The 17,388-nt window shown below is 38.6% G+C and overlaps 1 protein-coding gene across 1 annotated transcript in view; it reads right to left on the reverse strand.

Annotated features, from left to right (window-relative positions):
- WDR7 (WD repeat domain 7) overlaps positions 1 to 17,388 on the reverse strand; it is a 390,669-nt gene that overhangs the window by 241,798 nt on the left and 131,483 nt on the right. Inside the window, exon 19 of the mRNA XM_070743517.1 lies at positions 9,012 to 9,125. Within this exon, the coding sequence (XP_070599618.1) occupies positions 9,012 to 9,125 (114 nt within the window). The remainder of the gene's footprint in view (positions 1 to 9,011; positions 9,126 to 17,388) is intronic.

Raw genomic sequence — 17,388 nt, forward strand, 5'->3', positions numbered from 1 at the left:
GTATGGGTAAGAGAGGGAGAGACCTATTTTCACAATGGCTTCTACTTTTGCATTCTAGACTTGGTTCACACTTCAATATGGTACAAAATTACCTCATCTCTGCCAGCCAGAAGGGATATACAGATGCTTTATTAGCAAGGAATTTCAGAAACTATCAAGAAGCCTAAATCAATACACAGTCTTGCACTAAATCCTCTTTCAACTATATTCTTGAACACTGGAAATGGATATTTTTTTTCCACCATTAGATGCATTCAAAAATAATTCATTTCTATTATATTTAGATTTTTGAACCTATAGTGATAGTGTATTTTGGCAAATGTATAAAAGGTATTATTGAAAGTATATAGAGTAAATCTGGAGAGAGGAAATATTATGATGGTCCTACTGAAGTAGATTGTTATTTTTTTAAAGAAACAGTGGCCTTCGGTGAGCAGGGATTTTAAGATGCATTTATATCACTCTCCACGTGATCTGTGCGACAATAAAAGATTAGAATACCAAGCATGGCCAAGACAGATGTTCAAATTAGATTTCTGTTCATTGACAGAACTACAAACTATTTCAAGAATACCATAATGTACATTTTATAGTGCTCATATATAGATTATAGTTTGCCTATTTGCCGATGACTCTAAATTGTGCAATAGGGTTGATATTCCTGGAGGCGTCTGTAATATGGTAAATGATTTAGCTTTACTAGATAAATGGTCAAAGCAATGGAAACTGCAGTTTAATGTTTCCAAATGTAAAATAATGCACTTGGGGAAAAGGAATCCACAATCTGAGTATTGTATTGGCAGTTTTGTGTTAGCAAAAACGTCAGAAGAAAAGGATTTAGGGGTAGTGATTTCTGACAGTCTCAAAATGGGTGAACAGTGTTTTTAATAGGAAACTGAACACAAGAACAAGGGGACACAATCTGAAGTTAGTTGGGGGAAAGATCAAAAGCAACATGAGAAAATATTATTTTACTGAAAGAGTAGTAGATCCTTGGAACAAACTTCCAGCAGACGTGGTAGATAAATCCACAGTAACTGAATTTAAACATGCCTGGGATAAACATATATCAATCCTAAGATAAAATACAGAAAATAGTATAAGGGCAGACTAGATGGACCATGAGGTCTTTTTCTGCCGTCAGACATCTATGTTTCTATGTTTCTCATTGTTGAATTGTTGAAAACTAGCCAAATTAGTGAGGTAAATATAATACACAGCACATCTAAACAATCCATTGCTTTTTCAGCTGGTTGCACATGGGAAATAAAGAATCTTTAGTGTTGTGGTTGGCTCTGGCCCAGCTCCTGCCCCAGGGAACGTGGAGGTGGATGCAGGGGAAACTTCAACATGTCACAGGCCTGTGTTATTGCCGACAGAGTCAGTTCAGAGTTTAGTTTCCTCGGAGGAAGAAGAAGGTGGGAGTGACTTGGCAGAGGAGGGCTTGGCACACAGCCCAGGCAGTCAATCTCCCTTATCTTCCCTTGATTCAGATTATGACACTTTGGACCCACGCAAGCGCAGAATTATGCGTAGAAGAGACCAAGTAAGAACATATTACAGGAAATAAGGGGGGCCTCCTGTGTTTGGGTGGGGCTCCAGTAATTAGAGCTGCTGCTATACATAGCAGCATGCGGGTTTTCTGGACTTTGTTGCTTTTTCACACCTTTGAAAACAAAGCAGAGCAACATGTGTGTGTGTGTGTGTGTGTGTCACTTCATTGGAAGAAGAAGGGGTGTGAAGTTTCTTTACAGCTACTAGCTAAGTACTTAATGACCGCTTAAAGGTAATTGTACAGTCTACTCGGTTGTTTTGGGATGAGTGCTCTTTGCAATACAAAAAGAGTGCTTAGTTTATTTTGAATTTTGTGATAAAGAACATTGTTTTGAATTTTCAAACGTGTGTATGTCTGAAATTTGTACCCTTGAATTTTCGGGAGGCTCCTACCAGAGAGCCCGGCAGAACTTAGTTTAGTTTAGTTTTAGTTTATTTAGATTTGTATGCTGCCCCTCTCCGAAGACTCGGGGTGGCTAACAACAATAAAAAACAATGCAACAAATCTAATATTAAAAAGTAATCTAAAAAACCCCAATTTAAGAGACCAATCATACCAACAAACATACCATGTATAAATTCTATAAGCCTAGGGGGAAGGGAGAAAAAATATTCAATTCCCCCATGCCTGACAACAGAGGTGGGTTTTAAGGAGCTTGCGAAAGGCAAGGAGGGTGGGGGCAACTCTGATATCTGGGGGGAGCTGGTTCCAGAGGGTCGGGGCCGCCACAGAAAAGGCTCTTCCCCTGGGTCCCGCCAAATGACATTGTTTAGTCGACGGGACCCGGAGAGGGCCAACTCTGTGGGACCTAACCGGTCGCTGGGATTCGTGCAGCAGGAGGCGGTCCCTGAGATAACAATTAGTAAATGAGTGGAAGTAATTATTCAAGGAAAAATCAAGGTATTTTATTTATATCAAAATAAAACAGACATTTCTTCGGAGAGGGGCGGCATACAAATATAATTAATAATAATAATAATAATAATAATAATAATAATAATAATAATAATAATAATAATAATAATTTCTTTCATTTTATGCAAAGATGCAAAGAATCCAACAGAATACAGTCAAAATTCGAATAACTTTATTGTGGTCATTAATCAGTAGAACAGTTGGGTTCAGAGTTAGAAATGCGAGACCAGGTGCTCTTATGCAGCTCAATCTTTCAGAAGAGCATCCTTCCAGAAATATGGATGGTGCCTTCTCTCCTGGTCATTTGGAAAGCCCTTGAGACCAGAATTAAAGATTACTGCGGTTGTGGGTCCTTTGTGGCAGTGTTCCCTTATAGCTGCCAGGGTTGTTTTGTTTTTAAATTGTACCATTTACCAATATTGTAAAGAAGGGATACACCTTTGTGAAGCACTACAATTATATATTGTCTGGAAATATGTTTGGCAAAAACTCAAAGATATTTCTACGAAACTACGACAATGAAGGCTACAAAAATAATTCTGCAAATATAATAAGACCAAAAAAAAGAGATAGATAAGCAATGGTCCCTATCCAAATAGAAACATAGAAACATAGAAGACTGACGGCAGAAAAAGACCTCATGATCCATCTAGTCTGCCCTTATACTATTTTCTGTATTTTATCTTAGGATGGATATATGTTTATCCCAGGCATGTTTACCAACCACGTCTGCTGGAAGTTTGTTCCAAGGATCTACTACTCTTTCAGTAAAATAATATTTTCTCATGTTGCTTTTGATCTTTCCCCCAACTAACTTCAGATTGTGTCCTCTTCTTCTTGTGTTCACTTTCCTATTAAAAACACTTTCCTCCTGAACCTTGTTTAACCTTTTAACATATTTAAATGTTTCAATCATGTCCCCCTTTTCCCTGCGGTCCCCCAGACTATACAGTTTGAGTTCATTAAGTATTTCCTGCTAAGTTTTATGCTTCAGACCCTCCACCATTTTTGTAGCCCGTCTTTGGAACCATTCAGTTTTGTCAATATCTTTTTGTAGGTGAGGTTTCCAGAACTGAGCACAGTATTCCAAATGTGGTCTTTCCAGCGCTCTATACGGCGAGATCACAATCTCCCTCTTCCTGCTTGTTATACCTCTAGCTATGCAGCCAAGCATCCTACTTGCTTTCCCTACCGCCTGACCGCACTGTTCACCCATTTTGAGATTGTCAGAAATCACTACCCCTAAATCCTTCTCTTCTGAAGTTTTTGCTAACACAGAATAGGTGGAAATAAAGTAAATTGTTGATCAGATTTTATTTGCAATTATTTAACAAGTATGATTTATTTATTTATAAATTTATATACTTTATACACTGCTCAATTCCAACACAGAGGACAGAGGTAGATGATGCACCCAGTTTATTTCTGAAGTTTTGAATTTTATCCTTTTTTTTTTTCTATTTTCATATCTGGTTCTGGCTGGCTGACTTAGCAAAATATACCAATATACAGATCCTACAAATCTGAGAGCTGTCCTCCCATATTTTAGAGCACAGAATATTTTAATCTATGACCATACCGCTTCTTTGGGGTCATTAAATCTGTCAACAAGAAGTAGTGATATAGTATTATAATCTCAGATTTTGACAATGTCAGTGACTTTTGACCTTTTCTTTTATTATGTGGTCAGCTGTGCTGACCAAAGAAAGCTGAAACTAATCTTTCAGACACAAAAACTGCAAATAGTGCTTTTTCTATATTGAAATGTATGTTGTATGTATATTGAAATGTAATTCAAATGCAGAATTCTATCAATAATGTATATACAGTATATTGAAATGCAGAATTCTCTTACATGCATTAAAAAAACCTATTAAGAAACAAATTTAAAGCATATAAATAGTAGGTTAAGACATACACTGGTGCTTACTAGAATCATACTATTTCTTTATCTTATTTTAGGTAAGTTCATTTTAAGTGATATATTCCTGTTATTAACTAAGGTAGAGCATATGACAGCTATTAGAACTGGATTACTAACCCGTTAATTCATTTTACTGATAATGCTGCACTTCATTTTTCACATTTAAAACAACATTTTACACACGCACGCACACACACACACATATAATCAGGATATATAATTTGTGGCTATAAACTATATATCCTGCATCAAATACAATTGTCCATGTAACTTGAATGCTAGCCTCTTTATACAGACAAAAGAAATTTCAAGAAATGGAAGTGGGACTGAATTGCTTTTATTTTAGTCACCAAAAATGTCAACTGATTTGGTAAAAACTACAATACGTTCTCATCAGGAAGTCAATCAATAATTAGCATTTAAAATATAGATATATAAATAATAGAGAAATGGAATGAAAACACCACATTTCAATCCGATTATATTTACCAATGCAATTATATTTGAAGTAGTCCTTTGCTACTAATAGTCTGATCCTGAGAGCAACATCAATAATCTATTATTAGATCCTGAGAGCAACATTATAAACGCCTAACCGATGTTGAACATATTACATTCTTTTTTTAAAACAACAACAATGTAGTTATCAGTAAAACGTAAGAATGTCCAGCTCAGGAGCCATATTCTAAAAAAATAATATACATGGATCAGAAATTACTACAGATTTATTAATTTATAATTTGGTTTCATGAATTTGTGTCCAAATCAGGCAGTTTTCAATAAAGATATAAAATATAGAGAGTTTTCAAGTCCAAAGCATAAACCTGCACAGTAATTATATCAGTATTGCTTTGAATGAATAGAAACCATTACTCAGCGATCACAAAATGTGGGAAATTATCAAAACACCAATGGATTTAGTGCCCCAGGTTTTGTGCCACAAATGCTCAGCCTAGCTCCTAACAAAATCTTATTTATTTTCAATTGGCACCAAAATATAATTTATAGTGATAATGGTTTCAATGTATATGCCTACATGATTTTTGCACTGTAATTTATATAGGCATCTAGTCAACAGAAAATACAGTTGTCTTTGAAAATTTGCACAAAAATCTATATATAGCTCAATCAAGTAACAAGGTCCAAGAGAGAGCGTATACAATCTCCAGCCTATCGTTTTATTAGTTTTTAAAGAAGTTTTCTAGTCATGTAAATTGTGAAGAATGTAAATAATCATTTATTTCAGTACATCTGCTATTGATAGCTTAAACAACAGGAAAATCAATTAGTGAAATAAATGGGACATTTGACATATACCTTTGTAAATGCCATTACGCAGATTCTTTCCCTTTGGATAAAAAGGGAAAAAGTCATTAAGTTGCTGTCTTGTTCCTTCAGAGTGCATCCCTAACAAAGTGAAGCTTTAACTGAATAAAACTTTATTTGCTCACAAATACTTTGCCTTTCCCTTTGTTAACTTTTCCAGTGTGCAATAAGTACTTATTTTACTCCACAAAACAGCAGGTGGGATCAACCTGTTTACCAAAGGACCTGAAGGCAAACAAGAAGCAATGGATTGTAGCTAATCAAGGAGAGAACCAAGCTAGAATTAAGGAGAAATTTCCTTACAATGAGAACAATTAATCAGTGGGCTGACTTATGGGCAATCCAGCACTGGAGGTTTTTAAAAATTGGACAACCTTTTGTCTGAAATGATTAGACTAGAAGAGAAACATAGAAACATAGAAGACTGACGGCAGAAAAAAGACCTCATGATCCATCTAGTCTGCCCTTATACTATTTCCTGTATTTTATCTTACAATGGATATATGTTTATCCCAGGCATGTTTAAATTCAGTTACTGTGGATTTACCAACCACTTCTGCTGGAAGTTTGTTCCAAAGATCTACTACTCTTTCAGTAAAATAATATTTTCTCATGTTGCTTTTAATCTTTCCCCCAACTAACTTCAGATTGTGTCCCCTTGTTCTTGTGTTCACTTTCCTATTAAAAACATTTCCCTCCTGAACCTTATTTAATCCTTTAACATATTTAAATGTTTCGATCATGTCCCCCCTTTTCCTTCTGTCCTCCAGACTATACAGATTGAGTTCATTAACTCTTTCCTGAAGAGCTCCTTCCAATTCTGTTAAAAACCTTAATTAATTAATTAATTAATTGCAGTAACTACTCTCAAGAAATAATTATTGTTTGAAATCTGTCATCAATATACAGTAAATATTCTCCATTTGCCCAACATAGATACTGTAATCCAGGGGTCCCCAAACTATGCTGGCTGGAGAATTCTGGGAGTTGAAGTCCACAACTCTTAAAGTTGTCAAGTTTGAAGACTTCTGCTGTAATTCTTAATCTGTGCCAAAATGCCTCTAATTAATTTATTCATTAATCTATTTTTTCATATTTATATACCCCCATCTTCTGAATGTGATTATGGGAAGCAGACAGTTAAAATGGATCACCAAAAAAAAACCTACACTTGTTTTATTTTAATAAAAACATTATAAATTATAACATAATACATTTATTAATATTATAAATAAAACTGGGAAAATATATCTTTGATATGTTTCAGCCATCTTACCAGTTCTCTATTTTCCCAGGATGGTTTACATAAAAGCAAGTACTTGGGCTACTATGACCCTTTGAGGAAATAAAACACTTAAAAATAAACTGAAAATCCATCCATAATTAATGTTTATTATTTCAATAAATTCAGTAAGTTTGTCTTATTGGATGAATATTTATACTTTTATTATTTTAATGCTTCTTATGCTTTAAGCTGTCCAGAGTTGCTCAAAATAAGATGGGTGGTAAAAAAATTGATACACAAATAAAGACATCTTTGCATATTGTAAGAATACAGTGTTCCCTCGATTTCCGAGGGGATGCGTTCTGAGACCGCCCGCAAAAGTCGAATTTCCGCGAAGTAGAGATGCGGAAGTAAATGCACCATTTTTGGCTATGGACAGTATCACAAGCCATCCCTTAACACTTTAAACCCCTAAATTGCCATTTCCCATTCCCTTAACAACCATTTACTCACCATTATTACTGGTACTCACCATTGAATAAGACACTTAGTGATCCTGATATTTATAAACATACAGTGGTACCTCGAGATACGAGTTTAATTCGTTCCGGACCTGGGCTCTTAAGTCGAGCAGCTCTTATCTCGAACGACTTTTCCCCATAGGAATTAATGTAAATAATTTTAATTGGTTCCAGCCCTCAAAAAACTCACAAAGTTAGTCTAAATTATGCAGAAAGACATGTTTTTAATGAAGAAATGTACATGTACATATAAATGAATAATGAAGTTTCTTTCACTTAACTTGTAAACTTTCTTAAACTTTTAAATTTACATATATTCAACTTCTCTGCCACCCAATCCTGTAGGACAGAGGTCCCCAACCCTTTTTGCACCAGGGACCGGCTTTAAGCGATCAAGAGAGGAATAGGTGAATGAATGGACGGAGGGTGGGAAGGAAGGAAGGAAAGAGGGAAGGGACAGGAACAGAGGAAGGAAGCAAGGAAACTTATGAAAGGGGAGAGTAAGAGAGGAATGAGTGAAGGGAGGGAGGGAGGGAAGAAGGTGGGAAGGAGAAAGAAAAGAAGAAATAGAGGAAGGGAAGGTAAAAGAGAGAAAGAAAAAGAGCAAGAAAGAAAGCAAGCAAGAAAGAAAGAAAGAAAGAAAGAAAGAAAGGGGGAAGGGACAGGAACAGAGGAAGGAAGCAAGGAAACTTATGAAAGGGGAGAGTAAGAGAGGAATGAGTGAAGGGAGGGAGGGAGGGAAGAAGGTGGGAAGGAGAAAGAAAAGAAGAAATAGAGGAAGGGAAGGTAAAAGAGAGAAAGAAAAAGAGCAAGAAAGAAAGCTGCAAGCACTCCCCCGAGCCCCCCAGGCCGGCTGCAACCTTTTAAAACATGCGCGCCGCTTCGCAGCTGTCTCCTGAAGCCGAACGCGGAAGTTAGCGTTTGGCTTCAGGAGACAGCTCCTTGGCGCTTGTATCTCGAATTTGGGCTTGTAAGTAGAACAAAAATATCTCTCCCCTCCCAGCTCTTATCTCGAGTTGCTCTTAAGTAGAGCAGCTCTTATGTCGGGGTTCCACTGTAATTATTTATTAACAATAATTCTTTTTTTTTGTTATTTATTTGCAAAAAATATTAGTTTGGCAATGACATATGACGTCATCGGGTGGGAAAAACCGTGGTATAGGAAAAAAACCGCGAAGTATTTTTTAATTAATATTTTTTGAAAAACCATGGTACTGTATAGGCTATTCGCAAAGTTCGAACCCGCGAAAATCGAGGGAACACTGTATTTGGAAACCTATCAGATTGCTCAGGCCATATTTGAGCAAATAGAAAGCGGAGCCTAAGCAATAAAATTAACAGAACAAAACTGAATCTTTGCAGCGACCTGTCTATAAAGTGAAATACATCTACATATATTAATTCCCGAAATAACTTCCCAATGAAATTTCAGATGCAAATGTGCTTTATTGTAAAACATGGTCCAAAATGGAGGGATGTTGACTGCAAGTTGTGAAATACCACATCAAGAGCAGAGTGTCAGTGGGGTTAGAGTATGACACCTACCTGTTGAGATGTCCTCATCAACCAGATCATGTTCTTCTTCTGGAATTTTGGCTTCGGGTCCTGATTGCTCGGGGGGAGCATTAACGGTCTGAATGGTTTCTGCCGTCACTCCAGCTGAAATATCAAGACACAAAACACTAAACCCATTTTGTAATTTTCTCTGAATTAAAGAAGACATATTTAAATTTTATATTATGCATTTATCACGTTAAATAATCTGACTTATTGAGATGAGATTGGATATCCTACAAAAATTAGTGAATTGATATCTCTTTGTCCAGGCTTTTCAGACTTCCAACCAAGTTCAGTGATTTCAAGATTTCTTGGGCTTCTGAACCTTGTCAAGATCTAATTAATAAACTCGGAAATAATAATAATAAAAATAATAACGAGCCGGGGTGGCGCAGCAGGTAGAGTGCTGTACTGCAGGCCACTGAAGCTGACTTGTAGATCTTAAGATCAGCGGTTCAAATCTCATCACCGGCTCAAGGTTGACTCAGCCTTCCATCCTTACAAGGTGGGTAAAATGAGGACCCGGACTGTGGGGGCAATAGGCTGGCTCTGTTAAAAAAGTGCTATTGCTAACATGTTGTAAGCCGCCCTGAGTCTAAGGAGAAGGGTGGCATAAAAATTAAATAAATAAATAAATAAAATAAATAAATGTAAAAATCATGGTAAACAAAAATGGTACTTCCTGAATAGGAAGCAATGTTCTCACAATCAGGGTGGATAAAGTTCTACCTTAAAAAGAGGCTCATCTTTAAGAACGAGAAACTTTGCAACTGATAATTGCTTCATCCTCGGTGAAAATCAGTAAAGATATAAAAATATTTTTTGTCCTGTTGATAACTTTGCTTCCCATCTGTTTGTTGTTCCTAACTTTTCCTTCTATCCATCTGTCCCCTCCCTCTCTGCAGAAAAAGGCATATGGTATGCTTATAAGGGCAGAGGTCTTCAATTAGGGCAAGGACATGCAAACTGCCCTGTATACCTAGGACCACTGTACAATAAATGCACTTCAAAATAGCACAACTATGTTGTTTATATTTTACACCATTAATGATTTAGTAGCATAATAAGGGGGTACGTTCCTTTTTTAAGAGTTCTTTTTAAAGAAAAGTCATTCACTCCGCCTCAGATAACAAATTACCTTGCTCCTCCAGACTTCAAACACTATGTTTAGACAATTTACAACTACATTGCCTCCGAACTGATTTAACTGCTGTTCATAAAATCATACATCACAATGTCCTCCCTGTTAGTAACTACTTCACCTTTAACAACAACAACACAAGAGCAGGTAGTAGATACAAACTAAATGTCAACCGCTCCAAACTAGACTGCAGGAAATACGATTTCAGCAATAGAGTTGTCAACACCTGGAACTCAATACCTAACTCTGTCGTTTCTTCCCCGAACCCCAAAATCTTCAACCTTACGGGACTCGGAAAAGGCCCACTCTGTGGGACCTAACTTGTGTTGCTTCCTAAGTGGACAGTTTGATTTCACAGAAGTTTTATTTACTTGGAGTTATACTGTGTTGTTTAAGTGTTCCCTTTATTTTTTATTTTTTTTTGAGCAGTGTAGTTCTTTCCTATGTTGGTCAAAAGCTTCTCCCAAAGGAAAGGAATTCTACTATTAGGCAATCCAAATAACTCACTTTCACCTGTCCTTTACTCATTGGATAAACTCAAACTCCTACTCCAGGGTACTGAGGAGGAGGAGGAGGCATTCTTGAAAAAGGTATGCAGTAAGCAATTAAGATGCCGTCATATGGATGAATTCCTCCTAAAGCTCCCCAGCACAATTTATTATTATTATAAAGCAGATTTATATCCTGCTTTTCCTCTAGGCGCTCAAGGCAAAGTGCAGACCATTCCTTCTACCATTTTGCCCTTACAGTAAGTTGGGAAGAGAAATAGTGACTTATCCAGAAGCAACCTACACTAATCAGAGCTACCAACTGGACAGCAGAACATGCAATAATGTTACTTAGAAAGCATCATCAACTTCGACAGAAAACAGAGCTTATACTAGTTTATACTTAACACTGAAAAGCCGGAGCATATTATTTATTATTCATAAAGCAAATCTGTCAAGATTTCTTCTGAACCTCCATGCGGGGAAATATCATAAATAATAAAAAATAAATAACCCCAGCCACAGCACTGGAGACAGAAGGGAGGAGGGGAAAGGTAAAAAAAAAGTAGAGAGAAATGTGAAAAACAGAAATAAATCAGATGAAGACAGACTGTGAAATACAGGTCCTTTTTTTTTAAATAAAGTCAATGGACAAAAGCAGGCATTACCCAGCCTTTACCTCCCCAGTCTTTAGTGCTCTTTTAAAAAGATACCTGGTTGAGCAAATTTAATTGTAAGAAGCATTTTGCTCATTTTGCAGGATTTTACATGGGACTTTTGCAAGAGATTTACCTATCCGCAGATTAACAATGCAGAAGGAATGCCTAAACCATAGTTTTGCTGTTTAGAAGTAGCAATGCTTTTTGTCAATATCATAATACAGTGATACCTCATCTTACAAACCCTTCGTCATACAAACTTTTCGAGATACAAACCCAGGGTTTAAGATTTTTTTTGCCTCTTCTTACAAACTATTTTCACCTTACAAACCCAAGCCTCCGCCACTGGGATGCCCCACCTCCAGACTTCTGTTGCCAGCAAAGTGCCCGTTTTTGCGCTGCTAGGATTCCCCTGAGGCTCGCCTCCATTGGAAACACCACCTCTGGACTTCCGTGTTTTTGCGATGCTGCAGGGGAATCCCAGCAGCGAAAAAACAGGTTCTTGGCTGGTAACAGAAGTCCGGAGGTGGGGTTTCCCAGCGAGGGGAACCTCAGCGAAATCACAGCATCACAAAAACACCGAAGTACGGAGGTGGGGTTTCGAGGACTTCTGTGTTTTTGCGATGAAAAAGACACCTCCATGGGGTTTCCCATGGAGGGGAGCCTCACGGAAATCCCAGCAGCGCAAAAACGGGCGCTTCGGCTGGCAAAAGGGGTGAGTTTTGGGCTTGCACGCATTAATCACCTTTCCATTGATTCCTATGGGAAACATTGTTTTGTCTTACAAACTTTTCACCTTAAAAACCTCGTCCGGGAACCAATTAAGTTCGTAAGACGAGGTATCATTGTATTTACTCATTTAATTCAATCTAGACTCCACCCTATTCCAAACTGACTTGGGCAGCCTGCAATATACAGGTGAAACATTTATTGCTAAACCGATTATCTTTGATTTGAGATGGATATGCTTTTGTTTATGTTTAGACAGAGCTATCAGATTCTACCTTGCCTGGTATTGTGGTTGGTTTTTTGCAGTTTATTTACAGGTGAAACTCAAAAGGTTTGCTGGCCAGTCAAGTACAGTAATCCCACAGTCATTGAACCAGGTTTTGGTGCTTCTGGAAATGTGAGGAGGTGCCAAGTCCTAGAAAAAGCAGTCCAGAAATACTTCACAAGAAGAGTCCTTCACTCCTCCTCACGTAACAAATTACCCTACTCCTCCAGACTTCAAATACTAAATCTAGAAAATTTACAACTACGTCGTCCCCAAACTGATTTAACTGTTGTTCATAAAATCATACATCATAATGTACTCCTTGTCAGTGACTACTTCACCTTTAACAACAACAACACAAGAGCACGTAATAAATACAAATTGAATGTAAATCGCTCCAAACTTGACTGCAGAAAATACGATTTCAGCAATAGAGTGGTCACCGCCTGGAACTCATTACCTGACTCTGTTGTTGCTTCCCCCAACCCCAAAATCTTCAACCTTACATTATCTACAATTGACCTCTCCCCTTTTCTAAGAAGTCTGTAAGGGGCGTGCATAAGTGCACTTTTGTGCCTAATGTCCCTGTCCTACTATCTTATTCTTTCTATTACTACATTCTACTTATGTTATGTTATGTTAATATGTACTATAATACTATACTTGTTTGACAAATAAATAAATAATAAAAATAAATAATAAAAATGAAGTCAGCATCCCCAAAAGGCTTATCTGAGGGAAGCATCCAAAATCTCCTGGTAGATGTTTGTGTTGAACATGGACTTAATGATTTAGATTTAGATTTGGATTTAGATTTAATTGGAATTGTATGCCGCCCCTCTCCACTTTGCAAAGTGGACCAAGACCAGCAGATATCATGGCTCCCCAAATCAACACAGACTGTGGAAAATTCACAATGGACTTCAAGCTTTCTTGCAGTGTGTGCCTTTCCATTCTTCCTCCATACTCCGGGTCCTTGGTTTCCAAATGAGATGCAAAAGCTTCCACAGTCTGTGTTGATTTGGGGAGCCATGTCACCTGCTGGTATGGGTGCTTGATTGGCCAGCAACTGACCTGAAACTCATAGAGAATCTATGGGGCATTGTCAAGAGAAAGATGAGAGACATGAGACTGAACAATGAAGAAGAGCCTGAAGACCACTGTTGAAGCATCCTGGTCTTCCATAACATCTCAGCAGTGCCACAGGCTGATAGCTTCCATGCCGCACCGCATTGAGGCAGTAATTGCTGCAAAAGGGGCAATTTAAACATAAACAAAACATAAACAAAAGCACATCTCAAGCTCCATCTCAAATTAAAGCTAATCGGTTTAGCAATACATGAAAATAATATATTTTTTTCCATTCAGAAAATATTTATTTATATATTTATTTATTGGATTTATATGCCACCCCTCTCCGCTAACTCCGGGCAGCTAACAACAGTGACAAAAAACAGCATGTAACAACCCAATACTAAACAACTAAAAAAAACCTTATTATAAAACCAAACATACATACAAACAAACTATGCGTAAATTGTAAGGCCTAGGAGGAAAGAATATCTCAGTTCCCCCATGTCTGATGGCAGAGGTGGGTTTTAAGAAGCTTATGAAAGGCAAGGAGGGTGGGGGCAATTCTAATCTCTGGGGGGAGTTAGTTCCAAAAGGCCGGGGCCACCACAGAGAAGGCTCTTCCCCTGGGTCCCGCCAAACGACATTGTTTAGTTGACGGGACGCGGAGAAGGCCCACTCTGTGGGAACTAACTAGTCGCTGGGATTCGTGCAGCAGAATCTGGTAATCTGGTCTGGTGCCATGAAGGGCTTTATAGGTCATAACCAACACTTTGAATTGTGACCGGAAACTGATCGGCAACCAATGCAGACTGCAGAGTGCTGGTGTAACATGGGCATATTTGGGAAAGCCCATGATTGCTCTCGCAGCTGCATTCTGCACGATCTGAAGTTTCCGAACACTTTTCAAAGGTAGCCCCATGTAGAGAGCATTACAGTAGTCGAACCTCGGGGTGATGAGGGCATGAGTGACTGTGAGCAGTGACTTCCGGTCCAAATAGGGCCGCAACTGGTGCACCAGGCGAACCTGGGCAAACGCCCCCCTCGCCACAGCTGAAAGATGTTTCTCTAATGTGAGCTGTGGATCGAGGAGGACGCCTAAGTTGCGGACCCTCTCTGAGGGGGTCAATAACTCCCCCCCCAGGATGATGGACGGACAGATAGAATTGTCCTTGGGAGGCAAAGCCCACAGCCACTCTTCCTTATCAGGGTTGAGCTTCAGTCTGTTGACACCTATCCAGACCCCAACAGCCTCCAGGCACCGGCACATCACTTCCACCGCTTCGCTGACTGGACAAGGGGTGGAGATGTAGAGCTGGCTATCATCTGCATAACAGAAATAACTAATAATTTTCAGTAATCATCTGAGTAAATGGCTTGAATAATAAAACATTGCAGGCGTTTTAAACATCTGAACATCTGTAGCTGAATTCTATTTTATTGAAGCAACGCAGGTCAACTTCAAGAATCCTTTGAAGTCATTTCATCATTGCCAGCAATAGAAGTATTTTGACAGTGCCTCAATATTTGGTTCTGGTGAATTAAAAAAAAGAGCGACTCTGCATGTAAAGTGTTCAACTTCTCTGGATGTATCTTCAAGAGCCAAATGTCCAGAGAAAGGAAGCAGTTCAGATCTGGAGCATCAGGGAGAATGATATTAATTGGAGAGGTGTTAATTGCATTGTTGTCACAAAAGGCTAACCCTTCTGTAAGAAAGGAAGCTGGGGGACAGAGAATTTGGCAGTTTTATGGCTAGAAAGAACTAACATGTCAGTGTCAATCAGGTGTTTTTTGAAGCCTTCAAGAGGATGGCTATTTATTTATTTATTTATTGAATTTGTATGCCGTCCCTCTCCGTAGACTCAGGGCGGCTAACAACAGTAATAAAAACAGCATGTAAATCCAATACTAAAACAACTAAAAAACCCTTATTCTAAAACCAACCATACATACAAACATACCATGCATAAATTGTAAAGGCCTAGGGGGAGAGAATATCTCAGTTCCCCCATGCCTGACGACAGAGGTGGGTTTTAAGGAGCTTACGAAAGGCGAGGAGGGTGGGGGCAATTCTAATCTCCAGGGGGAGTTGGATCCAGAGGGCCGGGGCCGCCACAGAGAAGGCTCTTCCCCTGGGCCCCGCCAAACGACATTGTTTTGTTGACGGGACCTGGAGAAGGCCCACTCTGGTCGCTGGGATTCGTGCAGCAGAAAATGGTGTCGTAGATACCCTATACATTTATTGACCTGGAAAAGCAGAAGAAAAAGGCCTAGAGTTTAAACCTTGGACCATAGACTTCTTCAGACTTGGTTTCCATGAATGGTTGTGGAACATCGCTGTGTATATAGACGTCATGTCTGGTTGCAAAAGAGAATAATCCATAACCCACACTATGTCTGAAAAGCTTCTGCTAAGAAATCTAATTCCTAAATAAAGGGTAAGGGTCTGCAGTGCTGAGATTTAGCAGCGTAGCCTGATGTGCAGCCTGACAAAGCTACTAGATTTGCTGCTTCGTGCCAGCAATCCATCATCTTGAAAAAATGTAGACCACAATCCCAGAAAAGCAAATCTCTCTATCTGAAATACTCTTTCACAGGGACTGGAAGGATGGATAAGTAAAATATCTTAAATTCTTAAGCTTCCTCTCTCCCTCCCTTCCTAGATTTTCAAAGTTCAGAGCTGCTCTTTGTGCTATCATCTGTCCCCACACAGAATATAAGAAAAGGATAATTGTCAGAAGACTTGACAAGCTTTCGAAGTTGCTCTGTCATGTCCCTCATGTTTGTAGTTGACGGGAAGCTGATTTTATAAGTTTATGGGTAAAATCTGCAGACATTTTTTTAGATCTTCACAACAGTGAGCCACTAAATTCCAGAACTTTTTTTCTACAAATTTCCTCAGACCTTCCTTTCTCCCTCTTTCCACCCAGATTTTTGAAGTTCATAGCTGCTCTTTTTCATAGCATCTGCACCCCCATAATTTATAACAAAAGGAAAATTGTCAGAAGCTTCAAGCTCTAGAAGTTGTTCTGTGACATCCCTGAACTTTGTCCTTGATTATTACAAGTTTGTGGGTATAATCTTCATTTTGTTAAAGTTCCCCACAGTAGTGAGCCAATACATATCAGAACATACACTCATGGGTTCTCTCTGTGTCTCTCTGAATGCTAAGAAAGTTAAAGCCTCTTTCTGTAGGAGTGTCTGAAAGCTGTTTCTCCATTCCAATGGAATAGAATTCTCAATAAGTAGAGGTATCAGGCCGAAGCCATTGTTTTGAGTTAGAGAGTTTGGCCTGCCACAGGTAGAATAGTACTGTGGGAATTGGGGAGGGGTGGTTGCCTGAGAGGGAAAGATACTAGCCACAACACATTCTTTGTGACATAGGGGAAGGTTTGGTAGAGAAGGTTTGCCTATTTGCCGATGACTCTAAAGTGGGCAATAGGGTTGATATTCCTGGAGGCATCTGTAATATGGCAAATGATTTAGCTTTACTAGATAAATGGTCAAAGCAATGGAAACTGCAGTTTAATGTTTCCAAATGTAAAATAATGCACTTGGGGAAAAGGAATCCTCAATCTGAGTATTGTATTGGCAGTTCTGTGTTAGCAAAAACATCACAAGAAAAGGATTTAGGAGTAGTGATTTCTGACAGTCTCAAAATGGGTGAACAGTGCGGTCAGGTGGTAGGGAAAGCAAGTAGAATGCTTGGCTGCATAGCAAGAGGTATAACAAGCCGGAAGTACAGGGGAGGATGTTGAATATTGAGGGAACCCGAGTGGTCCATGTGATGAACTTGTGGGTGTGGGGACGAGGGATGAATCTTAACCTGGGTGAAAAACTGTTTAGAAAAAGTTAGTATCGGGTTGACTATAGTTTGTAACTAACATGGCTCTGTCAATAAATTGGAACTTGGAAGAATGCCAAGGTTAGGACTCTGATTTCTTTTCTCGGATGTTATTTGTAACACTGTCAAGAGGACAAATAGATTGAGACAACCATAACTAATTTTCAC

Source organism: Erythrolamprus reginae, chromosome 2 (assembly GCF_031021105.1).
Source record: "Erythrolamprus reginae isolate rEryReg1 chromosome 2, rEryReg1.hap1, whole genome shotgun sequence".
Taxonomy (NCBI): Eukaryota; Metazoa; Chordata; class Lepidosauria; order Squamata; family Dipsadidae; genus Erythrolamprus; species Erythrolamprus reginae.